Here is a 13,775-nt window from a genome sequence, read left to right as displayed (position 1 = left end):
CAAAGCACAAACACATGTCTGGGGGTGTCTGACACAGGTACACCTGTGTACAAATTATTTTACCTGCACTGTTTGTGCTCCTGCTGTTTGGCTATCAAGGCAGATTGAATCTCCTAATAAAGTAGGTGGTGTGTGGGCTGATGTCAGTTATGGCCAATCAAACCTTTTTTCTCTCCATCTTATTAAAAGGAAGATGTTACAGTGCACTGACAGAGGACAGGGTGTACTGAGAGGGAACTGGAGTCCTTGTCTGGGACGTACAGTGCCAAGGGCATAAATATAGGGCATCCCAAATATGTCAACAAGGACAAATGATGCCCATGAATTCTTATTTGTGTGGATGTGGAAACGATAGCAATAGGTTTTAAATTTCCAGGAATCTTGGGGTACACAGGCAATTTTTTTCACTATATTAATACCATTTATTATACATCACAGGGGACTTATAATAAATGATAACTGGACTTGAATTGAATTTGAGAGAAACTGAAGAAGACTTTAATAAAGAAAAACACAGGAATCACGGGAAGAAAACGACATTGACCTTAATAACGCATGCTCGTATAAAAAAACCGAGACAGAGAGCTGTATATTTTGCCACAGAGGACAAACTGTGCCTCCTATTGGTATTTTGTATATGACTGTAAAAGTCCTTTTAGATGTGGGTATGTTACAGGTATGGTTGATGGTAAGAAAATAGCCTGCGCTACTTTTTGTATGGAATCAACTCACAACTAAATACATTTATATTGTTGGAGCTATTTGTTCTTATTTTTTATTATTTTGAAATTAGTTAAGGTTTGTTGTTAGTTTACTTATATTTTGGGATTTATTTATAAGTTTATTTGTCGGTTAATATTTTGTTTCAATGTTTGTTTGATGTTACTTTGTTAAATTAGTCAGTAAGAGCTGTAGGGCCATTTTTGTTTCTATAAATAAAGAGACTGGTATAGGACCAGCATGCACTGGGGTGGGCCTATGGTTTTTTTTACCAGAGCAGGAGAAGCAGCAGGAAGTAACAAAAAAATGGATCTTGTTATTGCTTGCCAAACTGGATAAAATAAACCATAAAAACGCAACTTTCAAGTTTGGACAGTGGACTTCTTTTGCCTGCGTACGAAATAGTATCTCAGTGCAGCAGTGGCTTGTGGACTTTTAATTGTGGGATGTTTGGTTTGTCAAACAAAAGGAATTGCCACTACATATATTATTGTGCTCTTACGACCACTCCACCATACATTCATATTCATATAGTGCTTTATTCTATGCACTGTACGTGGATCATGAGGAACAAACCATTACCATTAGTTTTGAAAATCTCCAGAACTGAAGTCATTGTGGATAAAAATCCACAAATATTTAGAATCAGTATTTAGGACCACAACTCCATTTGATGCCAAGACAGTGTAGCTACCACTACATGAAGCTACTACTTATCTGGGTTCATGTCATTCCCCTAACCCGAGCCTGGCCCCAGGATAGGTAAACCGGACCCTTTTTTTGTCATCATGGGGGTTTTCAGAATCAATCTTTCTCTGCTCTCTCATCCAGGACCAATTTGCCCTGGGAGACCCTACAGCATAGCTCCTGGGATCACTGGAATGCGCAAACCGCTCCACTGTGATAAGGTTTCGATTCACACGGGAACACTCAAACTAAAGAAGACAAATACTTAATGAGAGTACTACTCGCTGAAGCCGCCACAGCCTGATGCACCACAAATTGAAAATTGGTTAAAAATCATTTATGACACCTACATAATGGAACGACTGTCCTTTTCTTTAAAACTACAGCAAGATAAGTTTAAGGACTTGTGGCCAAAATGGATTCATGCATTTATCACCCACTTAGACCAGGCTTAACCAAACTGGAGGGGGCACTTATATTTTTGTTGAGATGGAAACAGTGACACTTAAAACTTTTGTGTGTGAATCGCAACCACCTTGTAACATATTGTAAAGTTATACAGAAAAATTGAGAAATTAACACAATGTAGAGGTTTAAAGTTCATGCCATGGTAACATTTTCTTAATCTATAGTTTAATGACTGTAGAATTTAAGCTGCACGCTGACATATATTTTATTCAGTATTGTATCTTCTACATGAAGATGCACACACGCACAACCTTAATATTTTTTTATCTTTTAATATTTCTTAAGGAACAATGATCTCTCTAACGCACTTTAGAAGCTATACGGTGTTGAAATACTTGTTACAGAAAACTACTGACTTTGACTTTTGAAGAGAGTTTTGAAAAGACTTGAATACTTAAGAACGTAAAGTAATTCACCCAATCGTCCAAGATCTCTGAGCGCACTGCTATCGGGATCTAAATGGTTGCTCTTTATGCTACGACATCTCTGGATTTGTTCTGACTTTTGTTGCTAAAAGTTACACAGTAACTCAAAAATGCACCGAATACTAACACTGCTGTTTTCTGTGGATTTTTTAGGAATCAGACATGTTGACAGAACCTGCCAACAGACAGGTAAAAATTCAAACTCCTGCCAGCAAAAAGCTCTCTGTATTTGATCTGCCATGAGAAAAAAAACATAAAGGTCCATAACACTGAGGTGTCACAGTAATGAGGGAGTGCTTAAACATTTCTACAAACACAGAATTACACTATCAGCAGTGACAGCGGTGACAGCTTGCAGTTTGTTTAAACCTCAATTTATTTCGAAACCAGTTGTCAAAATTGCACGCTACATATAATTACCTGTGTCCATTTTTCCATCCTGAGCAGCAGGTCCATCTGGTATTACGCTCTTCACTTGCAGGAACTCGTCGGGCTCGTCGCCTCCTATAATTGTAAAGCCAAATCCCATGTTGCTCTTCTGCAGGGCTGTCGATAGGAAGGTGCCCTTCAGCTGGGTTGGGTCCCTCGTAAACAATGGCTTCTCTGCATTTGGACAAAATTGTGAGGGACAAATTTACACTATATTTTCATTTCTAGAAATTTTGAACATTGTGTTATTAAGTCATTTTTTTTGCTTTTACATGATTTATTCAACACTGGATGCATCTATTGTAATTTTCTTCTTAATGCCGAAACTTGAAGATACAATATCCTGATAATCTCGCTGGAGAAAAGCAGTTTTTACTCAGATGAAGGAGTAATAATGTCCTGCTGTAGTATGTCATCATACGCATGCCTGGCTTAGACCACTAGGGGCCTTAGGGCTGGCATGTTCTCTGTCCCCCGCACTGCCTGTGATTTCCATTAGACCCTGTACACTGTGACACTGTTAATCTGCCCCATCAAACACTCGTGAAACAGCCCACTCTATGACATAAGCCGTGAAAAGAGGAAGAAAATGCAAAGTATTCAATCCAGAATTTCAGCACTGGAGGGAAAATGTGTAATTATTTCAAAAATGCATTAGTGTGAGATGGCCTCAAGACCAAGGCTATGTGCTACAGACATTCTTTCTGCAGTCATGGCATTTTCATATTTGTGCAACTGCGTGAGCCTGTCAGCATGTTTTCATGTAAGTACTGCACACGGTGTGGAATTGTACCTCTGTAAATAGTAGGCAGCGGTAGAGCAGAGAGTCCCTGGCTCTGCATCTGCCTCTGCTGCTCCAGGCGTCTCTTGGCTTCCAGGACCGGGTTCTCAAACTGAGTCCTTCTATTGATGTGACTGTAAATACAGTGCATTGTCACAAATTATGAACAAGGACAGATTAAAGCCTCTCTGAAAGCCAACAGAAATACCACAGTGCAATGCTTTATTAGAAATGTGTTCACAGCAATCGTGCTTTTATTTTTAGATTTTTGTGAACCTTGTATTCAGAGGTATTCAAGTGCCAAAAGTGAGTGCTCATTCATAAAAAAATAAAATAGCAGCTTTCCACGTTTTAAATCACCAACATTTAAAAATCTGCCGAGTTAAATAACTCCTTGTTGAAGGAAAGGGTTGTTAGTCTTGCTGACAGCCCAGCTCTTAGTCAAATTTTCAGCTGCTGTTGCTAGTAAATATTAGCACTCTACTCAAGTAAAAACAGCAGAAGGGTGGAGATAAATTGCCAGAAAATATCTGTGGAACATGTTTCTGCTGGATGTAAAACTAATGTCTGGCAGGTGTTTGCAACCATGATCACTGTAACAGCTTAACAACACAAAGCTAGTTTATCTAGTCTGTAATTCTGATACAAATCTGTAAAAACACAATGCAGCGTTACTGGCAACTGCAGCTACAGTTTGTTAAAATTTAATAATGCATTAAATTTCATGACTATGGTTATGACTTGGGTGTAAAATATAATTCCTTTAGTAATTCTTAGGTGCAATTAAATTATATAAATAAGCACATTTTGTAAAGCTAATGACAAAACAAAAACAGCAGCCTCTTAAAACTGTATCTGAATAAAAAGAGCAACAAAAAAAGTGTGTTTGTCATATAACCTGCAGGAAAGCCCTCATAAACAAGCGCTTTACTTTAAAGCTTTAATAAAATAGCTGTAATATATGAAAAAGAAATGGGAATTGAGTCATTTATAATTCATAACGAGGCGTTGTAGCGCATGGAAATGCATTTCCTGTTTTAGTCCAGAGTGGCTGGTTTATCCAAAGACAACGGGGAAACTTACTCTACGTAGTAGCTGCCGTAGATGGGGTCATCTATCTTCTCCCAGCCGTAGGGCAGCTCTGAGGGAAAGAAAAACCAGATAAGGGAAATGAAGTCAGTCAATGCTGAGAGCTGAGGGAAGGAAGGTAGACTCTAAATTGAACCACTGAGGGGAGACGGCATGAATCTCCGAGCTCACAGCTAGACGCTCCCAAGCGCTCCTTTAATAGACAGACAGCACTTCGATCTGCAGTGGTGGCTTCTTCATGGAGACGCGAATCACAACAAAGACGTCAGCCCAAAACAGGGTGGGAGGAAAAGAACATTTAAATCATCTGACACCTCGGCCTGCCTTCTTTCTCTTTTCTTTCTCCGCCTGTTATCGTGAGCACAAATCCTTCAAGGCCAAATATCAACAACATACTACTTCATGTTTGTCTCCTTCACCCACCCACTTGTTTTCGCCTTGGACAGCTTCCATGGCTGTTGTGTTAATTGTCTCCTCCTCTCCCTCCTCTGGTTCTGTTCCCTTCTCACTTCATCCATCCCTTCGCTGATTTATCTCTCTCTCTCTATTATAAAGGAACTGGGTCGAGGCGCTGCACAAACTCCTGTACTCAATGCCGTTTTCTTCTAATTTACTTCTAACTTTCCACTGTGGTGCACAATCATGCCAAACACACCTTGTACAACATGTTGTTGTGAGCTCCCTCTGCCGGTTTTTGCAAAATTCAAGATGTTTTGGTTTTCTGGTTTAGCACTCAGCTTGCAGGAGGCTATAAGAAACACAAGGGTGGGTTTAAATTGCACTATAAGATTGAGCTAACATAGAAAAACACACACACCTACTCAGCAACACTCCATCTGTTTCCCTCCCACTCAGACATATACCGGATATATAGCATGTCTCATTAGCATTAGTGCTCTTGAAGTGTTCATCCTATTTCTCGTATTATTTATCTTCGGGTCTTAAATAGTCTCATTCGTGTAATTTATAGCTGAAACCTGTGAAAAACTAAGTACACCCCATGATTCAGTAGCTTATACAACCAGCTTCGGCAGCAATAACTCTAAGTAATCGTTTTCTGGACGACTTCATCAGTCTCTCACATCATTGTGGAGGAATTTTGGCTCACTCTTCTTTACAACATCACTTCAGTTCATTGAGGTTTGCAGGCATTCGCTTAAGGTCCCACCACAGACTTTTGACTGGACCATTGCAACACCTTGATTCTTTCCTTTTTCAGTCACTGTTGTAGACTTGCTGCTGTGCTTGTGAGCACTGTTCTGTTGCACAACCGATTTTGAGCCAAGCTTAAGCTTTTTTCCAGATGGTCCCACATTTGACTCTATAATACTTTGACATGCGATGAGAATGGTGGACTTAATGACTCAAAGTGCAGCTGCCGTCTAACAAGCCCAAGTCATCAGCACCGTGCTGACAACTGTTCCAGAAGTCTTTTGGGTTTGTATTTTGGCTACATTTTAAATACTTGTTCACTCTTTTTCTAATTCTGCTGTCATGAAGTTTAACATCTAACATGCTAACTGAGGCCTGCAGAGTCTGAGATTTAGCTCTTGGGTATTTTGAGTTTCCCTGATCACTACATGGTCTGACCTCGGGATAAATTTATTGGGACGTCCACACCTGAATGCTCCAAACCAGCAAACTGCCAAAACTTACTGATGATCAGTTAACCAAGTGCATTTGATTAGCAGCGCTTGGTTGGTGCTTACCTGCCTAATTTCTAGCAGCAAGGTTGTACTTAGTTTTTCAGAAGACTGCATGGAGTCTAGTGAAAAAAATGCATTTTTCACACGACTGTAGACGGTCACTTTCAGCCACTAATAAAGCAAAGGTGATGAACAAAGAACGAAACTACTGTCACACAGATTACAGATGAGGCTAGAAGAGAAGCACTGAGGGAGGCGAATAAAAACATGGGCCTAGTGTGTGTAACGCTGTTGCATTTGTAATGGAAAGGTGTGTGGCTGTGGTGTGTGTGTGGGTTAGCGGTTTTGCTTTATACCTCAATCGTTTGCACAACAGTTTCAAGACTTGGTTTTTAACTTTAGGACTGACCAAAATGTATTTCTAGCACTGACTATCAAAATCTGTAAAGCACAAAAAGTTTAAAACGAGTTCCTGGGCTGATAATAATTTTATTTGTTTGGTGATCAGGTTCTTTGGTCAACTTTAAAAATCCCCCTGTAAAAATATAATTGTTATAATTGTATTAACATAAAATATCTTAGTTCAAAACATCAAAATTTTCTGAGGATTTTACAGATTATTTATCCTGTAAAGAAGTTTGTAATGTAGTAAAACGTCTGTGAAGCACAAGAGTTTCCACACTCAATAGTTTTTATAACAAAAACCAATCAGTCGATGTGTGTACATGCTGCTTTATAGATTAATTAATAATGTGAGGTCATTTATTGATTCTGCCTCTAAGCAGAAGAACGTTTCATTAAATTTGGAGGAAATTTGTGGAAACTGTTGTGAAAACACTGAACATAAAACAACATATTTAGATTTCCTCAAAGCAACATAAGAGCACATAATTCAGGTATTAAAAGAGACATTTTTTAAACAGTACAAATCCAAAACACAGCCTGACCCACTTAAAGAGTCACACACCCACCATCAGTCCTATTATTTTTACAATTATTTGGTCCGTGTGATACTGATACAGCGACATCATCCCCCCGCGCTGTAATAAAATTATGAACAGATCTGCGATGTAGATATAAATAATCCATGTGTGAATGTGTCAGTCTGTGTGTGTGTGTGTCCTGCTGCTGAGCATGCTGACTGTGCAGCCCAAGGTGAAAGGGCTGCACGCCTCAATTATCGTTCCTCTGCTTTACTGTTTGCTCAAGCCGCCCGTGCCGCACCGCCATTACCTTAAATGACCCTTCTCATCCTCGAGGTGAAAAAGCCTGATGGATTCATACTTCAAACCACCTTAAATTCCTTACCACCCTGTCCACGAGCCACCTTAAATGTCAGCCTAAGTCATCCACTAGTCGCTTTCCCTCCCCCTGAACTGAAAGGGAGACAGTTTCCATGGAAACCACCAGTGGAAGTCTTTCTTTTTTTCCCCCCCTCGCCCGAGCTGAGGGCTCTGTCTTGTCTCTATTTCCTGCCGCGGCAATACAGAGAGCGAGGGGTGTGTGTGTGTTTATGTGTGTTTTTAAGCATTCAATCGAGTCTATATTTGCGGTGTGTGCATGCGTGTATGTGGGGGAAGTGTGTGTATTAAAAATGGCTGAAATGTGTCGTCATCTCTGACATTAAATCAAATTCCTCGTGTGTCTGAATATAGCATGAGCATTGAGGGGGCTCACTTGTGTTTGCTCATTAGTGTGTATGTGTATTGCTGTCTCTCTTGACATAAAGTCTAATTGTGATTCCTCTGCATTAGATGACTCATCTTCCCTCTCACAAAACGTCTCTCTGACCAACAGGAAGCCATGAGCAGATACAATGAACTCATCTGACTCATCTGACAGCAAAGAAGCCAACAGTGACTTCAAGAATAAACTCAAAGAAATACAAATTCCACAAGATTTCCATGTAGGGCTGCAAAAAAGGATTTTCAACATCATTTTAACTAGAAATTATATTTGTAATGACAGATAAATCATTTGGTTTGCAGCATCAGCAAAATAGTAAAACCTGACATATTAAAACTAATTATCTGACCAACAGCAGAAACTAAAAAACTGGAAAAATCTCCCAGATGAAGACTCCCTCTTAAAAAAACTAAGTAGAACTGTGAGCATTTTTTAAACCATTTTGCAGTCTAGCTCTAGACAGCATAGACAGAAAATACAAAAGCGCTGTCAAGACAGTGATTGCAGATGAATGAGATGATGAGAAAAACTCGAGACAGAGAAATAGTCGTGGTCCAGACATGACTCAGTGTAATAACAGTGATGAAACTCTGAGGTAACATTTTTAGCGTCGCTCTCTGAGAGCGTGCTTCAGCGCTCTTTGTATGCAAGCCTGAACCCATTTCCATCTATCGCTGCTAGCTGCAAACATGGTTTTGACACTGTGACGTTGGCCTTAGTGAGAAATCCCGCCTCTGAATGACAATAAACAGTATGTTTTTGTCGACAGCGCTGGGATTACTTGGAAAATGACGCAGGGATTGAGTGCGTATGTAAGGCAGAATTGAAAACAACTCTTGGAGGGACTTGAAGCTTGTCCTGTTTTTTCCTGCTCTGAGCGAGAGAAGGGATATGGGCTTGAGTTATGCAACAAAAGACTCACTGACAAGAAGAACCAGATCTGAGGTGACAAGCCTTTGAACTCTGGGATTGAGTCTCAGCAAATACATACATTACAATGCACACAATGGTTGTAAATTTGTGCAAACACATCCAGCACAAACAGGCATCTTCTCAAACTCAGCCAAAAATGCAGCATGGGAGCAAAAGAACGCAGAGAGGCTAAGTGAAGGGAAAGGGAATAGCGAATGAGGATATGAAATGCTCAAGGAAAGTGGAGCAAAAAGACCAGACGTGGAAGCAACAGAAAGGGAATAACAAGAGGGAAGAAGGAAGAAAAAAAAAATCACTGATGAAAGTGTGTCTGAATATTTTTCTGTTTCCTGCCTGAGGCTATGAGACTCTGGGAAATCCTTCAGGCAGAGGGGCAGTTAAAAACAGCACCACCTCTTCTTGATGTTCCCATCCCACATTTATTGTTTTATTCACGCCCCTTGCATAATTTGATATCCTTGCTTTCATGCATATTTCATCATCTGAAAATTACATGTCCATTAAAGTGGGCAAAAATAAAAAAATGCTTTTAAATTATCACATGTTTTACAGCGGGAGCACCAAGGTATTGCACAAACATCAAAAATCTGGCAGAACAGTATATAACCAAGAGCTACAGGAGACCATAACAAAAAAAAAAAGAACAGTGCGAGTAATGTAAGGATGGGGATGCTGGATTAAACTACTACATATCCTTCTGTCATCCCATGTGCTTGCTTAGCTGTTTATATACCAAAAAAGAAAATTTCCTGGCATCTAAACCTGTTTTCTGGAAGACATTAATTCATAGGTGCTGTGAGAGGACGTGATGTGTCATCCAGGGCCTTCACAAACGCTCTGCTAACAGTCTTTGATCCAAATTCCTCTGCCAGTAGTGATTACTTAAGCATTAAATTCCTTTAACAACTGCTTCCTCCAAAGACGGAAACAGGCACAGCAAAAGATTAAAAAAGAAAAACGATAACTCAACTTCACACAGTGAAGGCAAAAAGAAAGAAACTGAAAAGTAAAATAAAGTGTCAAAAACTGCAGTTTCTTAAATGGCCACTAGAGGGTGACTCTACTAGCGTGTCAATCCTCTCGAAAAATAGTAGTGTGCAAAAGTCTTGAGCCAAAATGGGTGTCTTCAATTAAGTTCTGCTGGTTTCTTGAAGGGCAGTCTTTGGATGTCGGCTGCTTTTTGTTCCATTTTGTGTCCAGAAAAACCCACTCTGTGAGTGTGGGGTGTGGGGTTTATCCATGTATGTTTGGGATCATTGTTATGCTAACAATGATGCTATTGCCAATCAAATGGCTTCCAGATAGTGTTGCATTGCCTGCACCATGTTTTACACTCACTGTTGTACCTAAAAGTCCAGGTGCAGGTCAGATCTGTGTCAGGTCTTCGCACAATATTTTTTCCTATTTTTTAAGAACATGACTTTCAGATACTGTTCTTCTGCTCTTTTTTAATATCCCTGGCACTTCTTTTGTCCTCCACTTGTCCAGTTTCCTAATTTTTTTAAAGACACACTGCACACCATCCTGAGATATACCAAGTTTTCAGCTAACAGGTTTTTTGGGGGGAATCAAAAAACCCAAACAATTTTATGCCTGTCAAACAAACTGTGTTATGTTTTGCATTTTTTAAGCTGACTGTTAAGTTAAGTGCCTTTTTTACGCTTGAATGAGTCAAAGGTCAGTGCTAAGTGGCTTAACAAACAAATAACATTTCTCTGAAAATGGTAAGGTACAAGGACTGGACTGAAAATGAGTGAAAAAGCAACCAATGTCCAAAGAACTACTTGCAAGACCTGCAAGTCTGGAGAACCATTGTTCATGACTTTAAAAAAACTAAAAGAAAGTCTTCTTCCCTGAGGGGCAGGCTCGAGATTTTTGCACAGCAATGTATGTAAATGTTTTTAAAAAAGACAAAAAAAAAAATATGGCGACACCGAAATGTTAGACTTGAAGGTTCATTAGAGTTTCTCCCAAACCACTGGGAGGCGCCACTTTGCCTACGTCCACTTTTACATACAGAGCATGAAACTAATTTTCAGTAAGAGATTACATGGAGCTCCATAAGCTATTGTAGCAGCTGCTAAGCACAACGGGACCTGATGCCTTCCTAAAAGATAAAGTCGTAATCAGATCTGACAGAAACTTTACAGACATCCTCCACAGCAAAGCTAAAGTACTGTCAGCCATGTTCGTGAAAAGAGTCTAAACCAACAACTTATTGTGTGTGTGTGAGAGAGAGTAAGAGCCAGTTTGTGCAGAGCTGAGCGCCGTTATTAGAATTCCTGTCACAGTCTGGGCCTTTACTGGGAAGAGGAAGAGCGATAGCGAGGCAGAGAGTGAAGGAAAGACAGGAGAAACTGAAGAGAGAGACTGAAAGGGGAGAGAGGGGGAGATGTGAGGTGAGGGAGAGGACTGAAGGGATGAAGAACAGAGGAGAGGTAGAAGCTATCGATTTAGAGCTTGCTCTGGCGGATCACATCACAAACTAATTCAGTGGCCGGCTGTGACAGCAGCAGGGACGTTAGATCACTTTATCGTCATACATCTCATCACGTTGTATCACCACTGCGCTTCAATGTGTAGCAGAATAATGGATGCAAATCTTTCCTAAAAATTTCTGTGTTGTCAGAGTCGATTTTTGCTTTGCTTCATTAAAACTGCTTCTAAACAAACCCCAAAGATAATGATGCTGACACGTATAAAAAGAAGGCAGTAAATCAATAAATTACCTAATCTGACCAGCTAATAAACTGTACCTTATTCTTCTCTCGTCCACACACACCATTCTCGTGCTCTAAACACGAGGGCCACGAAATCGTAAACAGATTATAGAGGACTAATAACACACCGTTTTTGAGACCTTAGTTTCGTCCTTCCTGGACAGATGTTACTGCTTTGGCCTCGAAACATTTATTCAAGACAGAGAGTGACAGGTCAGGTCAATGCTCCCTGACAGTGAACATATCTCGAGGGTCAAACACACCAAAAGGTTTCGGAGCTGCTACACTGGACCAGCCGAAACGTATTCATCCTCAGTGGCAAATAATCCCAAAGAAATACACTTTTTGCTCCTGTTTGAGTAATGTTTGCTAAAAACTGCACTGCCCAGCTTTTTTAAGGTAACAAATTGGCCCTTTCGCCAACAATAAATCTCCATAGGTAATTTGTTTGTAAAAGATTTATGTCTTTACTAGAGCAGCTGAACTCTCCAGACTTTAAAACACAATAAACTGTGTTTTATACTGGAGTGATACATTCTGAAGCACGCAGTTATGGTTACAGGCCAGTCATCTTTATTCAAGGTCTTAATTTAATTTAATTTTTTTTTAATTATTGAGTTGTTTTGTTCAGTTAATGATGACAAAAAATAATAACTGAAGCATTTCTTTCCCTTTGGCACCTTCGACTCATTCTCAGGCCGTCTGAATACAACCTGCCCTGCTCCGTGTATGAAGTTCATTTTTCCCATCTGTCCCTGTTTTAGTTCTCACACAATGTAAAGGCATCATGGACCTGGATCTTCAATGTGGTCTCATGATTTGCTCTTTTGGAATGTGTGGATTGTGATTCTGGCTCTCTTCTGTGTCCAGTTTCTCATAGTCTTGCCCTCTGTTTGTAGTCTGTGTTCTAGTTTATCTTTAATGGTCCCTTCCTCTTTCCCCAGTAATGTCCTCATGTCTGTGTGGTTTGTGTTTCTTAGTCCTGGTCTCAGTGTTACTTCCCGTTTTATTTTGAAAGTCACACGTTTCGTGTCCATGTGCCACTCCATCATTATTTTGTTAACTCGGTCTGTTGACAGCAATACAGTCGTGTTTAAATTCAGTTCCTTTCTCACGAGTCTGGTGCTGTGCTCCTAATCCTGCCTGCCACACAGCCCGTCACATGACAAAAGGCCTGTTTTTCCTTGAAGTGCATTTGCTCTTCAGCTTCAAGATTCAATCAAATCCTTGTGACAGGAATTTTTGTTTTTTTCATGCAAATATAATAAATCAGCCCCTACAAGTTGCTGGAAAATCTTAAATCCGAAACCCGTCAGCAGCTTAATACTCAGTTCGGACTTGAAAACTACAAACTTTTGACTTTGTTGAACAAATTAGTGGATCTAACTCTATTCAACTAGGGTGGCCTAAATACCTTTGGCTAAGCACTGTGTACCAGTGCAGTCCTAATTATAATTATAACGTTTACATCCTTGTGAAGCAAGCGGTGCTTTCCTTTCACACAGTGATCACACAGATGTGCTGCTAGCCACAGATGCAGACACACATATATACCTCTCATCCACCTGCTCTTGGACACACAGAATATTTAACACATCCTGGTTTGATCATTTCTACCTTAGTAGCCAAACTTTTTTTTCTCTCAGTTTTACAAATAATATATTTCTCCTATTACAGTTTATAAAGAGTTTTCTCATATTCACATTCTTTACCTTTTCACTTCTACACGCTGAAAAAGTCTGAAGAGATCTCCGTTTTTTCTAAATTAGAATTTGAACTAGCTTTAAACATTTTCCCCTCGCTGAGGGCACATACAGTTTTGCTCTAAAGTTCATTATTTTCTCAACATTTGCCCGATAGGCAATAAAAGGACATTTAATGAAAGAACTACCTTCCTCTCTGCACATCTTGCAAGACAATCATATGCTTAATGATCCATTCTCAGCAACAAATCTAAACCGGGAGAGTTTATTTGCCCAGTTTAGTCTGTCTGGGTTTCAACCTTTCTGTACGAGTACACCCCCACAAAACCTGTGGAGAAAGCTGGGAGCAGTGCACACTAACAAACATCTCAATTTGAGTGGTTTTGTGTTCTTTTTACTCAAGAGGAGCAAACAGGCTGCAACTGTGAGTCTGGAGCAGACAACAGTGGTACACAAACAGCAGAGACAACACACTTCCACAAACACCA

The 13,775-nt window shown here is 39.9% G+C and overlaps 1 protein-coding gene across 3 annotated transcripts in view; it reads right to left on the bottom strand.

The window, feature by feature from the left end:
* The window catches only part of magi2b (membrane associated guanylate kinase, WW and PDZ domain containing 2b), an 88,277-nt gene that overhangs the window by 22,425 nt on the left and 52,077 nt on the right, over positions 1 to 13,775 (bottom strand). For all 3 annotated transcript variants that reach the window (XM_006789510.2, XM_006789511.2, XM_035907110.2), the window contains exons 7-9: positions 4,594 to 4,651; positions 3,523 to 3,644; positions 2,721 to 2,903 (exon numbers count right to left, since the gene is read on the bottom strand). In XM_006789510.2, the coding sequence (XP_006789573.2) occupies positions 2,721 to 2,903; positions 3,523 to 3,644; positions 4,594 to 4,651 (363 nt within the window). The remainder of the gene's footprint in view (positions 1 to 2,720; positions 2,904 to 3,522; positions 3,645 to 4,593; positions 4,652 to 13,775) is intronic.

This window comes from Neolamprologus brichardi, chromosome 7 (genome assembly GCF_056152115.1).
Source record: "Neolamprologus brichardi isolate AB-2024 chromosome 7, ASM5615211v1, whole genome shotgun sequence".
In the NCBI taxonomy this organism is placed as follows: domain Eukaryota; kingdom Metazoa; phylum Chordata; class Actinopteri; order Cichliformes; family Cichlidae; genus Neolamprologus; species Neolamprologus brichardi.
This window is presented reverse-complemented; position numbering and strand designations above follow the sequence as displayed.